The sequence below is a fragment of the Calonectris borealis genome, chromosome 8 (genome assembly GCF_964195595.1).
Source record: "Calonectris borealis chromosome 8, bCalBor7.hap1.2, whole genome shotgun sequence".
NCBI classification, from domain to species: Eukaryota; Metazoa; Chordata; class Aves; order Procellariiformes; family Procellariidae; genus Calonectris; species Calonectris borealis.
The window spans coordinates 31,083,513-31,104,150 of record NC_134319.1 but is presented as its reverse complement, the minus strand read 5'-3'; the positions used below and the strand labels follow the sequence as shown (position 1 = coordinate 31,104,150).

Here is a 20,638-nt window from a genome sequence, read left to right as displayed (position 1 = left end):
CTTTCAGTGACACCTGGACTCATTGCGTAGCCACCTGCAACATGCGGCTTTCGTGTTTCCTTGTATGCAAATGTCACTAGGCCCCGGAGGATTTGTTTGCTGTCTAATCTCACACCCTCACTTATTACTTGCGCTGCCTTCTCTGAATGACGGGTTTGTCACTGTCTTTTTGAATGGAGTGTTGAACTTACGGGCGACGGCAGGGCTTTTTACCTTCCTTATTTTTCACTCAGCTCTGCACGTGTAATCCCACAGTGCATCACTCTTCACGGATGGCAAACTCCTCCATTATGTAAGGACAGGCAGAATCCTGCCCTTCCCTGCCTGCCCTGTTTCCTTTTCTGTATTTCTGCTTTCTAGGTCTCCTTACCCCATTACAACTTGTGGATTTGGTCTAGTTTTGTTGCTCCAGGTGTAACCGCTGGAGCCTCAATAAAAGTCAATTAGTCTCTCTGCTAAATCCTTGCCATTATTTCACTGTCCTCGTTAGTGGTGTTCTTAGTCTCATCCCATCTGCGAATATTTTACACACGTACAGCGATGTAAGATTTACTTCCCTGCTTCCAACCCTTTGAATTACTGAATGCAGTACTCCTCTGCTGGCTGTACGAGGAGAGAACGGGCCAAATCCCAATAAATGGCAGGCAACAGTGTTTTTAAATACTCGATCCTAGCGAAAGGCCTCCCGCCGCTATACGCTAAGAGGATATTCATGCCATTGGCAAATTAACCCAGGGCACAATTTTAGAAACCAGGAAGGCTGCTCCATACAACCCCTTGGTGACTGTGGCGGGAATGCTCAACAAAAGCAAATGCCCTGTGCATCTTCCTCTGGAAGCAGCCTCAGAGCGGCTCGGAGGGAGCCGTGCGGGGCACCACGGCCCAGCAAGGCACCGGGAGAGCAGTGCTGGCAGCGGGAACCCCACCATGGGCCCTGCGCAGGGCCTGGGCACCCCCAGAACCAGGTGTGTGGGACTTGGGGGGTGCTGGGGAAGGAGGACAGGCCCCCCCCCCAGCCACAGGGATGACGCCTGGTCCCGGTTCCGCTCCCCAAAGAGAGCCGTGGCCGGGGACCCCCACCCCCGCCGCCATGACAGGCTGCGCGGCGGCACCAGGCCGCGCTTCCCGTGGCCCGCGGGAGGGGCGGGACCCCGCCGCCAGCATTGACAGCCGCCTCGCCCAATCAGAGCAGCGCCTGCTCGCGCTTTCCCCGCCCATCGCTCTTCCCGCGGCTTCTCTCCCAGCGCCGCGTCGATTGGCTGGCGTCATCTCCCGGAAGCGCGGGGGCTCGCTTCCGGCTGTTGCTAGGCGACGTGGTCCCCGGTAGCTCTCGGGTGGCGGGGTCTATTTCCGGGAGCGCGGCGGCGTTACCGGGGCAGGGGGGTGGCGGCGGCACCATCATGAGCACCATGTTCGCCGACACCCTCCTCATCGTCTTCATCTCCGTGTGCACCGCGCTGCTGGCCGAGGGTGAGTGCCGGGCGGCCTGGGGCGGGTTGCGGCGTCGCTCCCTCAGCGAGCCGCGGGCCGGTGGGGCCTGGCCTGGCCTATCCGGGCGCTGGAGGACCGGGGAGGCCTTGGGGCCGCTCCTGGCCCGGTGGTGCCGTCCGTGGGAGGCGTGGGAAGGTCCCGGGGTGGCCGGGAGAGGGTTGGCGGGAGGCTGCTGTTCCTCGCCTGTGCCGCGTCGGCCCCGAGCGCTGGGAGGGAGCGGGTTGAAGGGCGGGATTGGGGTCACTGGGGAGGGGGGGCGGAACGGAAGGCAGAGCGTGTGTCGGAGGGAAAGCAGGCCAGTGAGGGTGTGAAACAAGGTTCAGTTACTCAGGGCCACCTGAGGCCTGGTGCTTGGAGGCCGGTATAGGCAGAGTGTAGGTACCCCGGAGAGTAGCAGTGAATAACTCTTAAACAAAACTGAGCTCTGATATGAAGTGGTGGGAATTGGTCTAGAAGGAGGAAGGCTGTGGGAGGATGGGCTAACAGTTTTCAGTGTGCCTGAAAGAGGACACTGCTGGTTTTCTGTAGTTCTTGCGGAAAGGCTGTGAAGAAATTGCCTGGACTTGCAGTGATGGTGACTTAGATTGGTTGCTTGAAAAGGCTTTTTAAATGGTAGGGTGTTGAAATAGATGCAGCTTTTTAAAGACAGGTTGGATAGATCCCTTTTGGGGCAGTCAAAGTCAGAGGCTGCTCCCTCTTCCTGCCACTGAGCTATATCCCAAAATCTCCTTTGTACCAGAGCTGCAAGACACTGTCTTTGGGCATTCAAGGGCAGGGAAAGTCTCATGTGGAATATCATACTTGCTTTTTAGGAGCCCTACTGCGTTGCCTTTGGGGTTAAGTTGTGTACACACCTGTTGCCTTTCACAGCACAAAGCTGTGTTGATCTCAGAAGCACCTACAGGGTTCCCTTCTCTGCAGCTAGTGATCCCTGGCTCTCAGTAGCACAGTCCTGTTAATAAAACAAAGCCAAAAAAAGGGCCAAAAGCTTTCTGTAGGAGCTCAGATTAAACTGTTCACAAACCACTGGTTCTGCACTTGTGGCGTAACTCGTTTTGATTATGTTTGAGTGCAAGGTGTTAGGCTAGAGAATCTCTTGAGCTCTCTTCTAGCCTAATACCTCTATTTGCCTTTTCAAAATGTGCCACTACTAACGGGCAGGTCCTGGTAGGAGTGGGAATTATTCCTCAGGCCTTAATTAGGTGCTATGAAAATGCAGAACACAAAGATGTTTATTGCCTTAATCAGCTCCTGGTTTTAAGGTGAGCAACAGCTGGTTAATATGAGCATGAAGGAACTGAATGAGTCCCACAAAACAGCAGTGCTCAGTAAGATAGCCGGTAATTTCTAAAGACATTTAATTTATAGGTACCGTTGCTACATGGAACTTGAAAAGGGGATTTGAAGGAAAGTGATGATACAGCTTTCCAGTGATTTGTGGTACCTTTGCTGTATTATAATGTGGTTTTGTAGACATGACGTGTATTTTTTTGCATATGTATTTGCTAACTTGTATCCCTATTATTGCAAGAGGTCTTTACTTATCTAGTTATTTGCTGAGTATTTGTTTCAGGTATAACTTGGGTGCTGGTATACCGAACAGACAAATACAAGAGACTAAAGGCTGAAGTGGAAAAACAGAGCAAGAAGTGTAAGTACTCTTCAGATATTAGAGAATGTGTCTTGCTGCTCTTGTTATATCGTGCTTTAGCAGAGGTCAAATTCAATAGAGACTGTGCTCTGAGAAATTCCTGCTGCCCCTTCTGCTGAGGCAGAGAACTTTCTTTGGCTTGGATTTCATAGGAGCCTAATTTTACAAGTTATACAAATCTGTACTGAGGGGACTTATTTCTGTCCTTAATTCTCGTCGCTTGCTGGAGGGAAGGTTAGTACAAAGACCGGGTGCCTTGTCTGAATTGCCCCTTCTCTTAATAGAGGACGGGAGGGAGTAAGAGATCAGTACTGGCATCTTTTTTTCTGAACATCAGTAGCCAGTGTCTGTATATGTAGATTCCTCTCAATGCCTGAAACAAGTTCAAAGATGCAGTTTCTGCTTTTCCAGAGCAGTGGAGAATTTGAGATCTGTAGTAAGAAAGAGCTAGGGTTGAATAATGAATACCACAAGAGGAAAGCATTATATGTAAAGATTGAAAGTGATGATTGATGGTGGGGGATGAGTAAAGACAAAGCCATGATAGAAAGGTCTGAGCTATCAGCTGATATAAAAATAAATTATACTAGTGTAAACTGGAAACAAATAGAATTGATTAGGAAAAAAGTCCCAGGTTACTTCGATAGAGAGGAGATCTGAGAGGCCTGGGAGGGGTTGAACAAAGAATGAGGGAGGAAGAGAAAAGGGAGCTGAGGGTGAGCAGTCCAGAAGATATGCATTGGATATTAAGAGGAATGGTCAACAGGAGGGTCTGAGCATGGAGTGTTTCAGTGGACCTGTCTGTATCAGAAGCCAGGGAGCAGAGGAGAAATTCAGCTGACCTTTCAAACTCAACTGTGTGCGCCCTACACAAGTTGCAGCAGTAAGAGACAGCACACAACAACTGGGGCCAAGCCTGAGCTCGTTTTACCTTAAAAATATTTCACCGTGGTGTCAGCGCTCTTAGTGTGTGAGAGAACAATATTATCAAAGCATGCTCTTTCCAGTCTAGCTTATTCCAGCCTTCCCCTGGGCAAAATAAACTAAAGAGTTGAAGTATAGTCATGCTTGTGTCACAGCTCCTAAATTGGGGGCTTTTGTCATCACAGCAGTATCAGATGGGGATTGCATCTCTGCCTGCCTCGCTTTAATCCCACTTGACTGACAAAAATGTGTAGGGTAGAATTAGCCCCAGAAGAGCAAGTTAGAGAGGTAGTTGAAACCCAGCTGAAAACTTAGAGTTAATGTCCTAGTGTGTTTGTGCTGTGGAACTTGAAAAGCAGTTAGCAGGGCTTAATCTCTGGGGCTTAATGATTGCTGTAAGAGTTTAATGCTGTTTGTTTTTATAGCTCTCCTGGTATCTAGGCTATAATCTGTGAAGGGAAAGATGTGAGGTTCATGCATTTCAATTAGTTTCTAATCTCCATGTTTGATTTTCCCACCCCCAACAAAAAAAAAAGTAAAACCGAATAAGGAGTCACTAAAAATTCAGCTTTATTTTTTGTGTGGGTGTTTTTTTCTCTCCTGTGCTAAGGACAGCTGGCTGACCTGATGGCTTACAGACAACTTGCAAAGTAGACCACTTGAGCCACACCTTTCAGCTGTTATCTAACACATCTGAAACAGGAAAAAACACATTTGAGATCTTTAATCTCTCCCATGAGAGTCCTAGCAATCCTTAGGATTTGCAAAAACAGATGGGCCAAGTAGTGTGCTTGAGCAGACATTGTTACTCAGGCCTTGGTTTCATCTCTTCCTGTCCTCTTATTTCTGTTGAGAGGCACAGCATTGTCTGAGACTGCTGCAGAGGTTATAGTAAATGTTCTGGGGTAAATGTAGTGGTAAATTTGCAAGGCTAAAGGCTATCTAGAATTGCTGCTGTGTTGTCATGTATGTTCCCAAGGACAGGCTTGCGAGACTGCCTGACAGTTATTTCTTCTGCTGGAACCATAAGGGAAGTAGGGCTGTAGAGTTCTTTGGGGTTGGCATAAGGCTTAATAGTGCTGTCTAGAGCGAAGCTGGGGTCTGGAGGAGCCCTCTTGTTAGGGCTGGGAGCAATAGGTAGGCCTGAAAAGAGTTAAAGTGTTCTCCAGCTGGGTTTAGAGCTGGGGGCCATGGGGTTATGTGGACTAGGGTTGGGATGGACTGATCAGGATCCCCCAGCTGGATTTGGCATAAGGAAGGTTGTGGAGAGAGCATTCTGTGAGCACTGGGTGTGTTGTGTCATCTGGCACCTCTCTCCAGCATTCCCTCTGAGCAGACTTGCCTGTTTTTTGCCCTTGTGCTAGCCTGCCCATCAGAGATATGCTTGTTCTTTGGAAAAAACAATTGCATCTTACTACATTACCATGGAAGAGATGATGTTTAGGTATCTTGTTCGGGCTAGTGTGGTTTTCTTAGCAGTTGTGGCTGACTCGCATATCTCAGGCATTTCAGAAGCCAGCACTACAAATCCTTGTGTGACTTTAAAGGCTGGCTTTATTTCACTTGTGCTTTGAAATCAAGGCTAGATCTGTGCGCAGCTAGTGCTTCCTATGGGAGAAGAGTCCTAAGGCTCAGGTCTCTAGCTGGTTCTGTGAGCTAACAAGGAGCCAAGTCTATTCGTTGGTAGAGTATAGCTACAAAGAGTTTAGAGTGAATAAAGGGTTGCTATCTGTTGTTAGACCATAGCCACGCTTTATCATCCTCACTTCTTGTAGTACTCTTGTTTTAGGTCTTAAATTAAAATGTCTCTTACTTTCTGCAAAAGCTCTTCTTGCTGTCAGTAGAAGAGCATTTGCAGTTGAGCAGCCCATTTACTGTGTTATAAGTTCACTATGCTGGCTTTATGTTAGCCTTTTTTGCTGCAGTGGTAGTTGTTTGCAGATGCTTGGTGAGTGTCTGATTTGGGGTCTTAGTAACTTTGAGCTTAGGCTTCTACTTTAAAATATTGGAAATGCTTCAGTACTAATTAATTGAAGAATGGAGAGGCTGTGGCCGACTGCTTGGACAGCATTTCCCCTGAGAATGCCTGCCTGTGAAGAAGGGATGTACAGGAACACAGGCTTTCCTGTATTCTGCTTCCCACTGCAGATAATCGGGAGCAGAGCTTGCCACAAAGCTCTTTTCATTACACTTGCTGAATCAAAAGTACTGTCTAGTACTAATGACAAATCAGCAAGGGTCATTTGAGCCAAAATTGTCCCCAGACTGCTCAGTTAACAATGTAATGACCTCTTGACAGAGTTTAAAATTAACCCTTTAAATATTCTGATATCTCATCCAGGGTTTTGAATTTTTTTTATTATTTTAAGTGTTTGGTGGAGTCAGCATTGGTGGTTTATAACTTACTGATTCTGAATGTCTTCTTAGTCATACCTAGCTTCCTTTTGTGCCCCTGTTCTCTAAAGGAATGAAATGTTTTGTTTGGTGTGTGGAAAAGGGGTGGTGGTATCCCTATGCAGAAATGGTGGAATATCTCTCTTTTCACTTGGCAGTGGAAAAGAAGAAAGAAACGATAACTGAATCAGCAGGCCGACAGCAGAAAAAGAAAATAGGTAAGACTGGGAGAGGAGTGCGGTGCCCCAAGAACGAGGGAAGGTTGAGAAACTTATAGAAGTGACTATCCTTTACTTCCTTTCAAAACTACTTATTACTAGAGCTGATTCTTGGTTTGATGACTGGAATATGAACGCTTTTGCCTTACTCTTCCAAGACAGGAGACATCTAGCCTCCTGATAGTTTTAGTTAAATGCAGAGAAGGGCAGCATCACTGAGAGAAGCAGCACTTCTTGCTGAACTGGTTGCCTTTCTCTCCGATTTGAGCCTTTGGATCCATGACTGTTATTAACTTCTGTTGTCAAAGCTCTTTGCTGCAGTGCACTGTCAGCTTGCAATTGCTGTATGACTGTATGATTGTGATTTTTGGATCTTTCTTTTTTTTTTCCTCATTTGAATACTTCAGAGCTGAACGTGTTTGCATGTTAACTCTGACTGCCCTTAGATTTATTTCAAGTTTGATTAAATTAGTTTTGCTCAATTTTAAGTAGTGTTTTATTTTTCCATTCTTTTTCATTGTCAATAAGCTTAAGTCTTTCTGGGTAAAGGTAACTCTTTAAGTACTGAACTATGCAAGAACAATGTGGTAGATGGTTAATGGAGAGCTTTAGAAAGTTCTGTTATCCGCAGGACTCTAAAGTAAAACGTGCAGCAAAGCCCAGTTAAAGTATTACAGAACTTGTGGCAGGAACACTTCTGAGAGCTCCTGGGAGTTGGTTTCCTCATTCCTCTGTAACACCAGGTAGCTGGATTAGTCATTTGATCTGTACAAAGCTTGGGAATAATTATAAACATATCTTCAAACAGTTCTTCCTAGGTATAAAACCTGTTATCGTTAGACTCCTGAAGGGACAGGAGCCAAAATTCTTCCTCTTGTGCATTTTCAGTTCTTAATCTTGAATAATCCCTGCATGGGATGAATACTACTTGGTGGATAAGGCAACTTTTTAGTGTTACATACTGTTGTAACATGTGGTCACTTTTGAATGTGTGGCAATGACTTTTTTGCAGAGCACTATCCAAGCTATGTTCCCAGCAGAGAATATTTTACTTGTGCTTGGACTAAACTAATAAACAGTAGAATCTGAGGAATTCAGATGCTCCACCAATTTTTTTATATACTGAAATAATCTTGTTTTGCAAATGAAAAACAAAGCACAAAGGGACTAAGAATGGAACTTAGGAAATGACCACTGATTTTGTTTGCTGTGATGCTTGCTGGCCAAGCCTAAGATACTGAGACTGATTTTTTTTTTCTTTTTGCAAGTGCCGCATAACTTCAGTGTCTCATTTGTTTTCAGGCGAAGCTGAATTCTTAGTGTTTCTGAAAAATCAGACCCTAAATGTCAAGCTGGACATCCAGAAAATGACTCACAGCTGTTAACTGCTTTTGAAATCTCTGATCCCAGTAACTTACTGGACATCGAATCATTCTGCAAGATGTAGCATTGTTTTAACAGCAAATTTACTTGTGCTGGAGTTCCTTTAAATTCTACCATTCTAGTTTAAAAAAAAAAAAAAAAGAGTTGAAGCTTTACAGATAAGTCACAGCTGTGGTACAGACCTGCCTCAGTTACCATCTGTTTTGTACACAGAATAAGGCAGGAGGTGTGTGTATGATATTGCTTGGTTACGTAAGGGATGAATCATGCATATGCACAAGGAGATAGGGAGAAAGTTGCATGGGAAGGCTTAATTTGGTGTTTCCTACTTATCAAACTTTTTATTTTTAAGTCTAAAGTGAACAGACTTCAGTCACATTGTGTCTAAACCTCTTTTCACGCTGCTGAACAGGACACCTTTAACATCGTGGTGCAGCCTTCTGTCATTTCAGCTTAAGGAGTGCGTTTGTTAGCTTAAACTTTGCTATTGCTTTCTGCGTCCATGTGCCGCTAGAAGAAGACAGTGATGTTCCCAGGAGTCCACATGAGTGCTGGCTAGACAGCAAAACAAAACAACAAAAAAAAAAAAAACAAAACAAAAACCCAATGCTGGCAAATAAGATTATTGCTGTATGCCTGTATCCTCATGGTTTGTGTTCCAATGAGCAGAATAAGACTTTGGACCCCAGGGTGCTGCTTGTTGACCCAGTCCTCTTTCTCTGTGCCTCTACCCAGCTGTACAGCAAAGTACTTAAAAGCTGCTTATGTATGACTTGGGCCGTAGGAGTAGACTATTTATGTAAGGTGGTAGGATACCCAGAGCCTGTTTGATTTGAATTTGTAGAAATGGGTGAGGAACAGGTCCGGTATATTGGGTGATTGGGGCTGTATTCTTTCTCCCTATGTAACCTTTAGCCCATCTAAATAGATAGTTAGTTATGTAGCAGAGGGAAAAAACAAGTATTTGTGCCAAATGTGATTCCTAAAGAGTTGGCCTGTGGATGGTGAAATGTCCCAAAACAAAACTCTCCACCTGGGTCAGGAAGCAGGTGTCTGGAAAGTTCCTGCCACAGTGGATGGTTTGTAGTTAGGAGCAACTGAAAATAGCAATAAGGATTCTAAGAAATTGGATAGGGGTGTTGCTATTGCTTTTCATAACGCTTACTGCGAGTCCCTGTATTTAGCAGGGGCTTGAAAGATAACTGTTGAGCTTCTACACTGTGGGCCTCTTGTACTGAAACTTCAGCAGGGAACCACTGGACAACTTGCATGCTGTATAGCCCTTGACAGTCCTCCTGCAGCCCCCCTCTCTTCGCTCACACTGTTCTTTGGATATTTCTTCATCGTCCACATCCTTACTTCAGTTAGGTGTTGCTTCCAAGCACTGGCTGCCTCTCTGGATCCTCAGTCCGAGTGGAGCGTACTGCACAAGGGACGATGGGGACGTGGGACAAGAAAGGTGGCAGGTGGTGGATAATGCTCAAGGCCAGAGCAGTCCTCCAATGAAGGACATGGAAAATGCCCTCTCAGAAAACTGGGCATCTTTTAAGTTTGTGGCAACTTAAGGACAGACTAAATTTCCAAAGTAGTATTTTCAAGTATTCTCTGCGAAGCATAGTAATACACACGTTACTGAAATTAATGTAGAAAATATCTTTCCTCTTTGGAGAATCTTCTAGGTGTGACAAGGGTCCAAAATTCATTACTAAGACCAGCAGGATATTAGCCTTGCTGAGGCGCGGCTCCTGGCTCTGTATACAGTTTCGGAGTCCGTTCTGACACCTCCAAAATGAAATCCTTTCTTATATAATGTATTTATAATGGGTGAGCCTGGTGTGCAGCAAATTGAGACTGCTGTCTTTCGGAAGTGTGATATAGAGGCACTGTCTTTGTTTTCTGGCAACATTGTTCATGCTACTGTGTTAGTTGGTTGAGTTAGCAAATTTGACATTCTGTGCATTTCTTTCAAAAGTGCTGAATGTGATTCTAGCCTCCTCCTCTTTTGTGCCAGCTTTGCTGCATGTTGCTGTGGTGGAGAAGCAGTTGGCTATGTACAGTTTTTCACTATCTACTCCCTGGCGTACAGAGCTGGAGTTGGTTTTGGAAGTGTTATTTGTCTGGAGAGCCAAGAAGGTTAAGTCTTCCTGGAAATTAAAACACTCTGGTTTCTAGGTTGGTATAACTGATTATAACTGTTGTTGTTTTTGTCGTTGCAGAGAGACAAGAAGAGAAACTGAAGAATAACAACAGAGACTTGTCAATGGTAAGAAAATTAAAGCCAGTTCCCGACTGCTGAAGATTTCAGTCAGCTTTCCAACAGAAAGACTTTGTTCAATTGGCAGACATAGCGGCTTTTCCTCCTGAAAGGTCCTTCTGGATGATTTCTAATAGCTACAGATTTTAGTATGAGCCACAGAATTCTTCAGCAGTTACTGCTTCATCGCATGCCCAGTCTTAGCTATTTTCATCTTTATAAGTCTCCATGATGATTTCAAAGTAGAATTGTCTGACTTCCTCTTGTAAGTTCAGTCTTCAAAATGATCCCCTGCTGATAGGTTGCATAGGCTTAAGGAGGAATAACCAACCTGTGGAATGTAACAGGACAGTTCTTGAGCACTTCCCGCCCCACCCTCCCACCCCCCGAAGCAGCTCTTCACATCAGTGGTCCACTCTGTGGCTGCCTTTGTACCCAGCTGTTGACCGAACTTCTCTTTGGAAGTTCTCCAGTCACTTTTACAATCCCTCTGGCCTTCTGGATTATCTTTTTTCCTTCTAGATTCCAGTGATGCTGTACAAAGCCTGTTCTTAAGGGTGTGAGCCCATAATCCCTCAGTGTAGGCCTGTTGTTTTGATTATCTCTGACCTTTCTGCTTGCAGGTCCGGATGAAATCCATGTTTGCCATTGGCTTCTGCTTCACTGCCTTGATGGGAATGTTTAACTCCATGTAAGTATATCAACTTTCTGGATTTTTCTTAAATTTTCATGGTGAATATATTCTCCACCTTCCCTCTATCAGCTGAAGTGTTACAGTGACAGAGTCCATCCAAGAACCATAACTAATCTGTATAAAATGGATCAATATTTCATATGAAGATGCGGTGTTTGGTCACCACACGCATGTTCTGCTCAAGAGAGAACACTGCATGCTGAATGCAATCAAACTGAACAAATTGCATTCAGTCTAGACACAGGTGTACCATCCCTTCTGCTTGGGAACATCTTGATAAGGGCAAGTTTGGTAGATCTCAGGCAAGCAACTAGAGTCTTCAGCTTCTTTGGCTTTGCTATAATAGTGTGTCCAAAGAATGCTCTCGCAAGCAAAACTGTGTCAGCTCCCTTGCCCTTAGAAATGAGCTGTAATTGCAAAGTTCATTGTTGCCCTACTTAAGGTGATCAGAGTCAAAATACTAACAGGTCCAGGCATGGGCTCTAATCTTCCTTTGCTTTAAAAATGACCTGGGATAGGTCTAGTTTTAAAAAAACAAAGACAAAAAAAAGCCCAAACTGGTTTGCATGGTTATAAACAGCTTTGTTTCAGACATGCAAAACTGAAAGACTGTGCTTGACTTTTAAAACTTGATTCAATCTTGAAATGTGAACTTCCCATTGGCTGCTAAATCTGAAGGTAACATGAATATGGCTAGTATAACCTTTGGGAGGCTGCTTAATATCTAGCCAATATACTTGTCCTGCAAACAGGAATTTATATTCTTGGGCATCAAAACCTTTGGCCTCTGCGCTGGCAGTCCCCAGGATACAGTCAATTGTTATTTTACTGCAGACCTGCGGGTGGATAAATTGCAAACGGGGTAATATAGTAACAGAAGTGCCCCTGTGTGGACTCTTTCTTTATTCAGCTTAGTCAGATTTGAGCATCTAGCATTCTCTGGAATGCTGTGAAACTAAGCAGATGAACACAGCACTAAAGGACTTAAAAATTTGGGTACAGTCTTGAGTCATTGATGTCTCATTTCACTGTAGTCCTTAGCAGGGATGGAGGTGCGTTGTGAGTCATGTGCCCGGCAACATAGCATCTGTGGGGGATTTATAGTGCTGCACCTGAGGCCTTCAAGTGCTTGCCTAGCTATTTGGCTGCAATACAAACACCACCACCACCTCTGCCCCTGAAACAAACTGAAAAACAAACTAAAAAAACCCCACCCTACTCTGCTCACTTTCCTAGATTGGGGAGAGGCAGTTCAGAGAGTGCTACAACTGACAAGTGTTACAGGACTGTAAGTTCATTTAAGAGCTTTAGGAAGGAATTGATTTTGGTTAAATCCCGTGTGGTTCTCCTTCCATAGATATTAACCTAAAAAATCAGTTTATTGGTTTCTTCTCCTTTAAGACCACCAAGTTTACTTGTCTTGTTCCTCTTTTGAGGATTCCTCCACAGAGACCATGTTACAAGCCACAGAGTTGACATTAAGCTTTTGGGCATATCTTTCCTTTAACTGTCTCTTTCTTTAGAGGGAACCTGAACATGAACGGCAGGAGTATCCAGAGAGCTCACTGATTGTTGGAATTGAAATAGCTTTCTTGCTAATAACTGAGGCTATTGAATTAAAATCTAAAGATTTGGCTGTCTTGCCTTTGGGGCTAGATAGTTAAATTTTTGCTCCTGGTCTCAGTACAAGGTAGCTAGTGCATTTGTATCTGAATGGCAGCTTTGGTGGGTTGTACTTGCACTGTTTGATGCTGCTAGAATGGTTTGAGGGAGCTGGTTCTCACTTTCGTACTGTCATTCTCTTGATATAGCATAAAGAGCAGCTGCTTGTCTCAGGAGGAGTGTACTTCAGTTATGAATTCAGGAGGCTCTTAGGCTCCCTCTGGGAAGCTGCTACTGCCAGGTCATCCATGGAGGTGCTGTGGGTGTGGTGTGAAAAGGAGGAAGAGGGTGGCTGACACCTGCACTGGCTGTAGCCTCATTTGCTTGCCTTTCCTGTTCTTGGATGAGTTCATTGCTCTGGGGGACAAAAGGAGCAGGAATTGTGTGGAAATAGCATGATGTGCCGCCCTTTGGACAAGTACAATGCAGACGCTGCTACTCTGTGGCTGGGCACATCACCTTTGCCAAGTGCCAGCTTAGCCAAAATGGAAATTACTGTGATGACTGGCTCTCTTTCTTAGAGTGTCAGTAGTAATGGGGCAGCAGGGTGGACCATGCTGGAAGGATATGTAAGTGTCAAGAAGGCTGGTTTAAACCCAAAGAGCAGAATGCTTAAAAGGTAAGCTAGGGCAGCGAGATCTGTGGCAGTGGTGGCATCCAAGCAGATGGGATTTCTCCTGGGAGAGGAATTAGCCTCTGTGTGTCTCAATTTTCTCTTGTCAGAAACTTTTTAATGCAATCAATTCTCTGTCTTCCTCTAGGAGTTGTGCATTTCAGTACCCCTTCATGATAACTGTGAAAACCTGCTGGAATTGAAAGCAGGTACCTCGGGGTGCTACTGCTGAAGTACTTGTCGCTCTCACAGCAGGAATAACGCAGAATTTTAAACCACTGGGGGATGTTACAGGGAGATAAACATCCGTTCCTAGCTCTTTTGCCAAACTGCCTCTGAGATGTAAACAAAGTTGGCGTGTGTTTGAGCTGTAGCTGTGTGAATGCATCTCCACAGGAAAGAAGGCTCATTTCGGATCTCTTGAAACAAGAAACACCTGTTAGAAAATCAGCACATGCAGAGAAAATAACATCCAAATATGCACATGCTGATGAGGCATCATACACACTTACTTCAAAAGATTGGGTCGACTGTCTGGATTGGGAGAAATCTTTGCAGACTGGCCAGAATTCACACTCTGCCTGATGCCCTGGAATGTGGACCTGGAGGAGTTCCAGGAGCAGGACAGGCTGCTTGGAATATGTGGTATCATCCTGCCTTTGCACTGCCTTTGTCTTCAGAGCTAATGTAGAGAAGACTGTTGGTATTAAAAAGCATTCTGTTGATGGCTCTCTTATGCATCCTTCTTGTGCTGAGAAGTATAGCTGCTCTAGGAAAGGAAAAGGTGTCTTTGGTTTATGCTCTGCTTAAAAAAAATGCTCTTTTGCTTAAAGCAAAGAATCCATCTTCTTGCATTAACTGCAATACAGCAGGGTGATAGTCGTCTTATCTTTTATTCAAGTGCTGACTGTGTTCTGGGAAGTTATCTGCTAAATTTGACTTTTAAATAAAATGCACCAGTAAACTGCAAAACACTAACCAAGATTTTTATGAAACAGCTTGTCCAGCTGATCACTTAAATCACTATCAAACACTTTGGCTCTGACTATGGCAAAACTGTTACTGGGGGAAGCCTACTTACCCTGTGGATGATTGGGCATGGAAGGCTTTGAGAGAGAGGTGTATTTATACATCTGGTGAAGGCGGATGGCTTTTTAGCCTTCCATGTGGTCTTAGTCTGCTCTGGTGGCCTGTTGAAGATGCTCACTTGTTCTTTCTATAGCGAAAGACTCTTATTGTCCTCAGTTGTGATCCAGTGCTCCCTTTTCCAGATTTGATGGTCGAGTGGTGGCAAAGCTTCCGTTTATCCCCCTGTCGTACATCCAAGGTCTCTCCCACCGCAATCTTCTGGGTGAGGATTACACCGACTGCTCCTTCATCTTCCTCTACATTCTCTGCACAATGTCAATCAGACAGGTGAGTACATTGCTGTGTCTCTTGCATGCCTGGAGCAGGGAAAGCACATCTCCATCCCTAAAGAGGAGACTATTACTGCTGTCCAGTTTTGCTGGTATAATCTTTGATCTGTTTGTGGTTTCTGTGTTTGCCTTCATTCCTATGCTTCATATTCAAAGCAATTCTAGATTGGGATCATAAAAACAGCCGCTATCCTGGACTGGTGTGGAAGACTTGACTGGAGACTTGCACCAAGGTGCTAGGATAAAGTTGGCAGAAATGGGTGCCTTCCTTGTGTGTGTGTGTCTGATAACTTTGTGGATTGCCATACCAAGAGATTGTCTCCGTTAGAAGCTGATCTAAGTACTGCTTGTTAGTAATTATGACTTTTACAGTAATATGAGAAAAGAGAAGTGTAGCATCTTCAGGGGAAACTTTCTTGGTGGCTTGAGGTTTTATAAAGATTCAATCAGTCCATAAATATTCTAGGAAAGTGAGGAAAGAGTTAAACCTGTTCTTTTGAGTTTGTCCTTCCTCTTTTTGCTGACTGCCTGATTTTTTTCAGAGTCTTAAGAACTTTACCTTTGGTATCAAGTCTCTCCCAGTGTTAGGGATGTGACACAGAAAGGGGGTCTGGTATGATAAGCCAAGAATAGGCTACACATAGCTCCCCAGTGAAACTGGTTAGTCCCATCTTTTGAAAAGAGAAGCATCAGTGAGGATAAGGGAAGTGCCTGTTCAGGAAGGTTCACTAGCAGAATGAGTGGTGAGGACAAGTGGACCTTCTCAGTGCAATCAGAAGTCTACTTTGCCAAATTTCCCCAGAGAGTGCTGGGGATAAGTTAATAGGCGCCGGGGGGGGGCTGGATGAATGCTGGTGCAATTAGCTGCAAATTATCTGCTCTTCTGTATTTATATTTCCTTTTTCTTTGATTCACTTTCTGAATTCTTGCCGCTTTTCTCCTTGACTGACTTGTTGCTTTTCCTCAGGGGGTGCTGAGGGACTTAAAGACTTAAAGCAGATCAGCAAAGGGAAGTGGTGTGTTATGCCAGCCGCTGTCAGAAGTTTGGATAAGGTTGATGGAGCAGCTTAATAATAGAGAGTTCCTTTAGTCACAAAGTGCATGCTAGTGAATCGAATTCTCCATAGCTCTCCATATCGGGTGCTTGTGCTGAAATGGATCCGTGTCTGGTCCTGTGCAAAAGCAGATAATGAATTGTAGAATAATTTATGTTGAAAGGGTCACCTGAAGGTTATCTGGCCCACTCCTCACTCCAAGCAGGGCCAGCTTCAGAGTACCAAAGGCCAAGGGCTTCCTCATTCTTGTTTCACTTCCCAGTAACTGGAGCAGTGTTTGCTGCTTTGAAAGAAATGAGACCTTTTTGGCTCTTAGGATCATCTTTCTGAATTCCTGGGATGCTGTGGTCTGATGCTGTTCCTTCAGGCCATCTTGTCTGGTGCAGCTCTGTGTTGCTCACCTGTTACATGGAAAGTCCCTTCTTTCCAATGTTGCAGATTATTATATGAAACTAAATAGCACCATCAGCAAGATTTTTCTGCACCCATTGGGTTGATAGGGGAACTCCCTTGCTGAAAAATCCCCCATGGATTTTTTTTTTGTCCAAAAATATAATTCCTGTGGTTAGTTCTAGTCCTGAGCATTTCCTGATGTTTTCTGTTGTGAAATCAGTAGACAGCATGAACTGAGTGGTGGTCTAATCTGGTTCTGGGCAGAAATGCCAAACTGTTCGCAGTGGGTTGGGCTTTCAAGAGAAATTCCGGAAAAAAATTGCACTTGTGCTTGAGAGTTCATGCCGATGGCCCTGTGGAGGACGGAAGTTACTTTATTGCTCTGGAGAAGGGTGTTTTAGTTCTGAAGTGTTAGATTGCAGTCTTCATAGTGCTGCCTTATCTACGTGATCGTGGTTAACTATACCTGCAGTTCTCCAGCTGTTAGGCAGCTCAGTTTCTTCGTCATTGCTACATGGAGGGAAGGGCAGAGACCAGCCACTTAGTTTGTGCAAAAGCTAGGAACTGAAGCTGTGATTGCTGGCATCCTGCTCTTGGCTTTATTACTATTTGAAAGAACTGATAACAGCATTGGGAAGAGGACTTTGAAGGGCTGTGAGAGGCCAGGGGAGAGGGGAAGAAAGTAATTAAGGGCTTAAAATGGTGCCAAAGACTTGCTTTTCGTGCTTTCGATGACCTTGGAGGTGAAAGCTTTGTCACCCTTTGTGTTTCACTGTGTCCAAAAGGGTAATTCTCCCCAGGTCAGCTTCAAAACAGCTGTTAGCCCAAGGGAGGAGAACTGATGTGGGAGTTGGTGTCTGGCTTGATGCTGCTGACACAGGAGGAGGAGTGGAGGTGTATCAAAAGTCAGGGAACAGGTTGTGAACAAACTAAGGAGAACGTATATCCCTCAGCCTTCCCTTAAATCCTGGAGCTGCCTGTGAAGGGATCAAAGGCAGGGAAGAGACACGTCCCTATGGAGCTCAGAAGTAGAGGAACTCTTGTATGTGTGAAAAAAATGTGACCTGGAGGGAAATGCAGGGGAGGACGTGAGGGTGGGGAGACTAACTGGATGGTGATTAAACTGACATTAGTGGGATGGGCAGTAGCAACATCAGGCAGTCTCTTCATGTAGTCCTCAGGCATGTGAGGGTGATAAACTCTTCAAACATAGACTGGGAAGCTTGCTGCCTGTGACCTGGCCAGCATCTCCCGAAATAGTCAGCTCGCAGTGAGTAACTTCCTTTGCGCTGTTCCCAGCTCTCCCTGGCACGTAAATCCTGTCCCCTAGTTCCTCCTGCCTTCCTGTTTGGAGAGAGGAGGGTTGCTGGGAGAGGCCTTCCTAGGGTCCTTGAGCTGTTGGGTTTCAGCTGGGAAAGTCTGCTGCTGGGCTGGGCGGGAGGCATAATGTCAGGGTTACATCCTCTGTCCCTGTTTCTGAGCTCCCAGCCTTCACCTGTGCTGTTTGTGAAGAGGAATATGCTGCTATTCCTCAGGCATTTGCTGGTCTTCATTTCCTTTTCACACATGCCTGAACTGTAGATTAGGCTGCTTCTCTCTGAAACGTGTTCCCAGTGGGAAAGGGAGCCAGCAATTATCCCTACTGCTAGGAGTGCACTTTCCCACACGGCCTGATCTTGTAGCAGGGAGCCACTTGCTGCCTGGTCTTTGAGGCTCCTTCTGGGTTTTAAGACAAAAGCAGAAGCAGCTCCTGTCCTTCCTGCAGTCATTTGAGGAAAGTTCAGAAGAGCTCAGATGAGGAATTTGGATCCTTAAGTCTTATGGTCTTCCCTCCCTGCTCCTGAAGGTGATGGTCGTGTTTGTGTTGGAAGTAGACTCTGCAGACTTCCTTGTGCAATGTGGCCCACAGCAGACAGGACAGGTTTCTGCAGGACCTTGCCCCAGCCCTGGTGTTTCCAGCTGAGTAGACTTCAGGACTGCTGTCCAGCAATACTTGCTTTGCAGCTAGTGCAGGAGGCTAGCTGCCTTCCACAGCAAGGAGGGGACTACTATGGAAGGATAATGCTGGAGAGTGACTGTAGTCTTGAATCCACATACAGACAAGCTGTCATCTCTCTTCCTCTTGGAACTGTTCAAGCAGATGGAGTAAAATTTAGCACCAGAGTTCTCCTCTCTCTTGATACTTAAAGGAACAGGGAGGAGGCAGTGCACGCTTCCATGCTCCCATGGGTGCTCTGCTAGGATCTCTACTCCACGGGTGAGCCTGTAGAAAACTGGTAGGATCCTGGTCCTACCTGCTGCTGACTCTGCAGCACCCTCTGGTGTTGCTGAATCTGTCCCTTAGCTGTTTTTGATTTCTTCTTTCTGTCCATCTCTTGACTAAGGAAGCTCTGAGAAAAGGAACCACACGAAGGAGTCCCCCACAGTGAAATGCTCTCAGATATATTCAGTTGCTGAATATCAACCAGTGGCTGATTTATGTAGGCCATGGACTAAACCTGATGTAACTCCCTTTCAAGTGTTCCCCTCCTTTACTTTCATGCTTGTGTGTGGGCTGAAACCTTCCTTTCCATAGTCTCCACCTGGAATGATTCCCGATTTTTTTTTTTTTTTTTTTTAAATTTAGCTACTATGGAATTATGAAGCTCTGTCTGCTTTTTTTTTTTTTAAAGTTTGCTCTCCTTCCATGATCAAAAAGTTCAAGAACTCTATCACCTTGCTGTCTGACTTATCCTGACAGTTATTTTGGAGAGGATGCTCAGGTTTGAAGAGAATCCTCCTTCCTCCTTTGTTGTCTCAATAGCTAGGACTCAGCTGGTGACATGAGGAGGACACAGCTGTTTTCTTCTTTCCCTTGCATCACATGTCCCTGTTTTGCCTGCACTGTGTAAGCAGCATCTTGAGCTGTAGTTATTTACAGTGAAGGATGAAACTGAAAGAACTGGTAGCTCTTTGTCGCAAAATTTAAATTAATTAAATTTAATTGGTAGCATTGTTGCAAAATTTAAAAGAAATTTCACATAAAATGAAGGAAAACATCAAATGTAAATATTTTGCTGTGAGTTTTTAGCTAATGCCTCGCTCTGCTACTTAATTCTTTTTGTTTGTTGTTTTCCACTGAAACACCCTGCTCAGATGCAGATGAGGTCATCTCAATAGTCAGTTTTTGGGTTTTGCTACATATGTCCTGTTGTACTGCATGTCTCCACCGAACCATTGTTCTGTCTGCATCACTAGCATTCATGTTAATTCTGTGCCTAAGCTCCTGACTTGGCACACACTCTGGTTGCCATGTTGCTGACCCAAATTCCGGCTGCGTTAGGAGAGAGCCTTCCTCGCCAGCTTGCAGATCCTCAGACTCTGCCATCAACAGGGGTTTCTGGAACTTGTGAAAACTGGAACTTGAGGGCTGCTTTGGTTCTGCCTGTGAGCAGATGTTAGGAACCTGCTGCTGTGTGTGCACTGCAGTTAAATTGCAAAGATAACTATTGTAGGTTGATTTTTAAACCAACCCGTGTGCAAAGACATTAACGAGGTACCTGCCAGCTGACTATGTGGTGTGTAGCTGGAGGTGGAAAAGAACCCTCAACCCAAACATGGATTTAATGATCAGAAGGCTTTTGTTGAGGTGGGGGAGCGTGGCTCAGTTCTAATTGTAGCCATTGTGATTGGTTGTCTGGCTCTGTGCTAAGCTTTTTTGAATGCATAGGGATAGAGGTCCAATATATAGTAGCCAGATTGGTAAGGCTGTGTGGGTGAGAACCTGAATCTGTTGAAACTAGTGGGAAGGTTGTACTTGTAAGCAGAGTTGGAATTTCTTCCTCTTTGTCTCCCTCATCGTGGTCTGACACTATCCTGCTCTTCTGTTCTTGTTTTTGCAGAACATCCAGAAGATGCTCGGTCTTGCTCCTTCCCGGGCTGCCACCAAGCAAGCAGGGGGCTTCCTTGGCCCACCACCTCAGGCAGGGAAGTTCTCCTAAAGCACAGTTACAGCCTTCACGGAAGGTCTGACCAGTGCACAAGACTGCCTTTGGGAGGTAACAAGATGGGATTCTGCACCAGGCTTCACATGTCCAAAAACAGTCTATGCAGTATTGGCCAGAGTCTTGGAAACATCTTCCATTTGAAGTATTCTACCAGCAGTTGTTTGCTCATCAAACCAAGAAAGTTCTCAGAAGATAACTTCACCTTTTGTTTCTGGTGTTTCTGAGAAATAAATGGCATGGGCATGTTTATTTAGATGTCTCTTAATTGTACTGTAGGACAAGTAGGAATACATTGATACAGTGCAGTTGATTTAGTTTACGGCATGGAAATCAACTCGGATAGCAAGAGTGAGATCTGCAAAGTAGACAATTTGGAAAATTCAGAACGACCATCCTGTGAAGTGACTCTTTTGTCTTTGGCCATACTGGGTGTAGTCCTGTGTAGCAGGGAGCTGGGCAAGTAGGTGTGCTTAGTTCTCCCTCTGCAAAACTTCCAGCATGG

General features: G+C 45.0%; 1 protein-coding gene across 1 annotated transcript; it reads left to right on the top strand.

Moving 5' to 3' along the window:
- The first annotated feature begins 1,286 nt into the window (after positions 1-1,286).
- TMCO1 (transmembrane and coiled-coil domains 1) lies at positions 1,287-20,385 on the top strand. Its single transcript, XM_075156769.1, has 7 exons — positions 1,287-1,470; positions 3,065-3,142; positions 6,619-6,678; positions 10,278-10,324; positions 10,939-11,006; positions 14,556-14,700; positions 20,032-20,385. The coding sequence occupies exons 1-7, from the start codon at positions 1,401-1,403 to the stop codon at positions 20,128-20,130; spliced, it is 567 nt and encodes a 188-aa protein (XP_075012870.1). The 5' UTR covers positions 1,287-1,400; the 3' UTR covers positions 20,131-20,385.
- Positions 20,386-20,638: the final 253 nt, after the last annotated feature.